The sequence below is a fragment of the Protobothrops mucrosquamatus genome, unplaced genomic scaffold, assembly GCF_001527695.2.
Source record: "Protobothrops mucrosquamatus isolate PMUCROS unplaced genomic scaffold, P.Mucros_1.0 scaffold154, whole genome shotgun sequence".
In the NCBI taxonomy this organism is placed as follows: domain Eukaryota; kingdom Metazoa; phylum Chordata; class Lepidosauria; order Squamata; family Viperidae; genus Protobothrops; species Protobothrops mucrosquamatus.
The window spans coordinates 726,349-729,941 of record NW_015386518.1 but is presented as its reverse complement, the minus strand read 5'-3'; the positions used below and the strand labels follow the sequence as shown (position 1 = coordinate 729,941).

The 3,593-nt window shown below is 46.9% G+C and overlaps 1 protein-coding gene across 1 annotated transcript; it reads left to right on the top strand.

The window, feature by feature from the left end:
• The first annotated feature begins 594 nt into the window (after positions 1–594).
• Positions 595–1,110, top strand: LOC107285187 (chorion class A protein L11-like). The gene has a single exon (XM_029283625.1). The coding sequence runs from the start codon at positions 595–597 to the stop codon at positions 1,108–1,110; it is 516 nt and encodes a 171-aa protein (XP_029139458.1).
• The last annotated feature ends 2,483 nt before the right edge of the window (positions 1,111–3,593 follow it).

The following is a 3,593-nucleotide window of genomic DNA, read 5'->3' as shown; positions in this document are numbered from 1 at the left end:
GGAAGGAAGGAAGGAAGGAAGGAAGGAAGGAAGGAAGGAAGGAAGGAAGGATCAAACAATTCTGTCTCCTCTTAGGAAGAGCCTAGATGAATGTTTCATTCTAACCTTAAAGCAGCATTCAGAAAACATGTTTGCTCTCAGAATGAGATATATACCTACCTCTATTTCATTCAAATATTAACAAAACCTTTTCAGATTTACACAACTGTGGAACAGCTATCATACAGCTTTCCATCAAGGCAGGAAGTCACTGTCCACTAAATATGGTCCACTTTGTGATCCGCCTAATGGCAGACTAAAAATTGTTGTTGTAACATTGTTGTTACGATGTTGCGGAAAAAAGTGCCTTGTGACTGGTCCTCGGACTAACGACCATCACAGCAACACCCCCAGAGTCATGTGATCAAAAGTTGGGTGTTTGGCAACTAGATGTATTTATGACAGTCTCAACTGAGGTTGTGCGTTGAAGACCATCTGTCCATGATACCAGGAAGAGTCTTCTGGTTTTTTGTTTTTGATGCAATTCATGCTCTGTGTGTGAATCACAAAACCCATCGTTGTTTTTCTTCCAACAGCTCTTCCATCCATCCAGCCATGGCTTATTGTGGACCCGCTTGTGCTGTGCCATCTTGTGCATCCGCCCCAGTTGTTGGTTTCGGATCAGCCGGTTCCAAGGGTCTTGGCTGTGGTCTCGGCTATGGAGGTTACGGTTTGGGTTATGGGGGCGGTTTGGGCTATGGCTGGGGCCAAGGCTGGGGCCACGGCTATGGAGGTCTTGGTTATGGTTTGGGCTATGGCTACGGATCCGGTGCCTTGGTCGAAAGCTCACGAAGCCTGGGCACCCTGGCCGGAGTCATCCCCTCCTGCATCAACCAGATCCCAGCATCTGAGGTGACCATCCAGCCCCCTGCAGTTGTGGTCACCCTCCCTGGTCCCATCCTCTCCGCCAGCTGTGAGCCCGTCGCCGTTGGAGGCAACACTCCATGTGCCCCTGGAGGTTTCAGACGCTTCGGTGGCGGTTACTATGGAGGCCGCCTGGGACGTTTCGGTCGCCGTGGAAGCATCTGCTCTCTCGGTCGCAGAGGTAGCATCTGCACCCTCCCTTGTTAAGTGAACCTGGACTCTCCCTGACCAAAACGGATTTCAGAAGATTGGCTAAGGCGTACCTGAGCCCTGTTCTGGACTGCCCGTGGCTTTTACGACTCTCTTCTTCCTACTCTAGTTTTACCCCATTGCTTGTGTCCTCTTCTGGGCTTCCAACACCATTAGCCTCCTCCTAAATCGATTCAGTCCAGAGCTTCATGTGAAGTTGGAAGGAAAGAAGCTCTGCCAACATCTAGGACACTTCGGGTCCTCTGCGCCCTGTGAAATTATTTGACAAAGGAGAGACATTCTTTGCTTTGGAAGACCTAATGGCTCGTCCCAATATTCTTTCTTTGCCCCTGAATAAATGTTATTCTGCATTATAAACCAGTGGCTCTTGTTTGGTGTTAATTTGGAGATGGGGAAAGTCTTGTCTTGGTGACCATGGAGGTTTTCTCCATGTAGGTAAGCCTGGAAAGAGAGGGGTGGCTGAGGTTCCTCTTCTGATGAATAAGTCATGGTGGGTGGAGCAGTTCGTTGATTGTGTGATTCCATTTCCAATCAGAAGGCCTGAGTTCATACAATACATACATCCACAATTAAACAAGCCACATTATCCCTTTTCCTTCCTTCCTTCCTTCCTTCCTTCCTTCCTTCCTTCCTTCCTTCCTTCCTTCCTTTTTCTTCCTTCCTTCCTCTCTCCCTCCCTCCCTCTTTTCTCCTTCCTTCTCTTTTCCTCCCTCTCTCCCTCCATCTCTACTCTTTTTACCTTTCTCTCATCCTCCCTTCTCTTTCTTATTTCATTCATGCTTATACAGCACTGCAAAAACCTTCAACCTTTCCCGAGCAAAGCTTTTTGTCGCCCCTTAGTGGACTCAAGCTGCTAAGTCAGCTTCATATAAACCATTATACACTGGAAGTTTATTTAAAAGAGGGAGGAAGATGTTTTAATTTAGCCTGACGTTCAAACTCTGGTCCTGCAGAAAGAAACCTCACACCCAAGTAACCCTTCACTGATTATCTCCATTCTGAAAGTGTCCCAACACAACTCTTCTCTTTGTGAACGGCTTCCCATCAAAGCAACATTTTTTTTTAAAAAAAAAAGCCAATACATATTGAGTTTCTTTTCTTGTTCTTTTTAAATCATCGCCAATACAATAAAACGTTCAAATCATCTGCCAATTGTTTGCTGAAGTTGAAAAGGAAATTTTAGTTTTTTTTAACCAGAGTTTGTTGACCAAGCCAAAGCAATCCCAGTCTACAGATCCCAATGAGTAAATGCTAAAATATTCCTTTCTCCTAAATTTTCTTCAGTCTCTTTCATTTTTCTTCCTCCTTCTTAAGGATAACCAACCAGAAATCCTATTAGAGGTAAAAGATTCCCAATCTTGATGTTTCCTCCTCCTGTCCATCATTGGAGGAGGAGCTAGAGCAGGGGTCTTCAAACTTGGCCCTGGCTGAGGAATTCTGGGAGTTGAAGTCCACAAGTCATAAAAGGGCCAAGTTTGAAAACCCCTGAGCTAGAAGATCTTCTAATGGCAAGGAGGTCCACAGGCTAGGAAAAGTTTAGGGATTGGCTGTTAAGCCCAACACATCAAACTTGGCTTGCATATTTTGGATAAGTGGCTAGTTTCTTTTCAATATATTATTTGAACCAGGAAGAACGAGTCCATTTCTTCAGCCCGTTGGCCAAAGCCAACCAGTGAGTCTTCTAAAGAAGGAGTCAAAGACTTGTTACGATGCCAAGGAGAGTTTATTAAGAAAGAGTAGCACATGGGAATAAACTACGGCCAACAGGGTTTTGCAGAGATTAAGGACAAGAAAACAAGCAAGCAGCTTTGGTGGGATGAGAAAGGGAGAAGGTTCATCTCTATAGAACATTCTTCATTGTCTCCATCATAATGAAGTCCCAATTCAACAAAAGGAACTATTTTGAAAGCATAAACTATTTTTAGAGGCTCGGTTCCTAAGCTGCAGGGATAAATCAGAAAAGATCACTGAAAGCAGAGCCCAGAATGACATACGCAGACCCTGATCAGAATTCAGGGCCCTTCAATCTTCCATTCGTCCTTCGGTTGGTCACTCAGATGAGTTTAACAAGGAGAATAGCAGATGCTGCCTCTTTGCCCCACGAAGCTATAATGGCGACCAGGGCGAGACCCAAGCGCACCAGCTCCTAGAAGACCGGTGGGCAACCCTTGGCCTTGGCCACCAACAGCACATGGTGTGTTGCCTCCGACGGCAACGGGCTCACAGCTGGCAGACAGGATGGGACCAGGGATGGTGACCACAACTGCGGAGGGCTGGATGGTCACCTCAGATGGTGGGATCTGGTTGATGCAGGAAGGGATGATGCCTTGCAAGGTGCCCAGGCTGCTTGAAGACTCAGCCGAGGGGAAAGGACGGAGACCCAGGCTTCTGGGGGGCAGGCCTCCCACACCGGCAGATCCGAACCCAACCGATGGGGTGGAGGCACAAGATGGAATGGCACAGGATGGTCCACAGAGAGC

Excerpts from the sequence above, each read along its gene's own strand:
- LOC107285187 (XM_029283625.1), top strand. The coding sequence starts at position 595 with ATGGCTTATTGTGGACCCGCTTGTGCTGTGCCATCTTGTGCATCCGCC.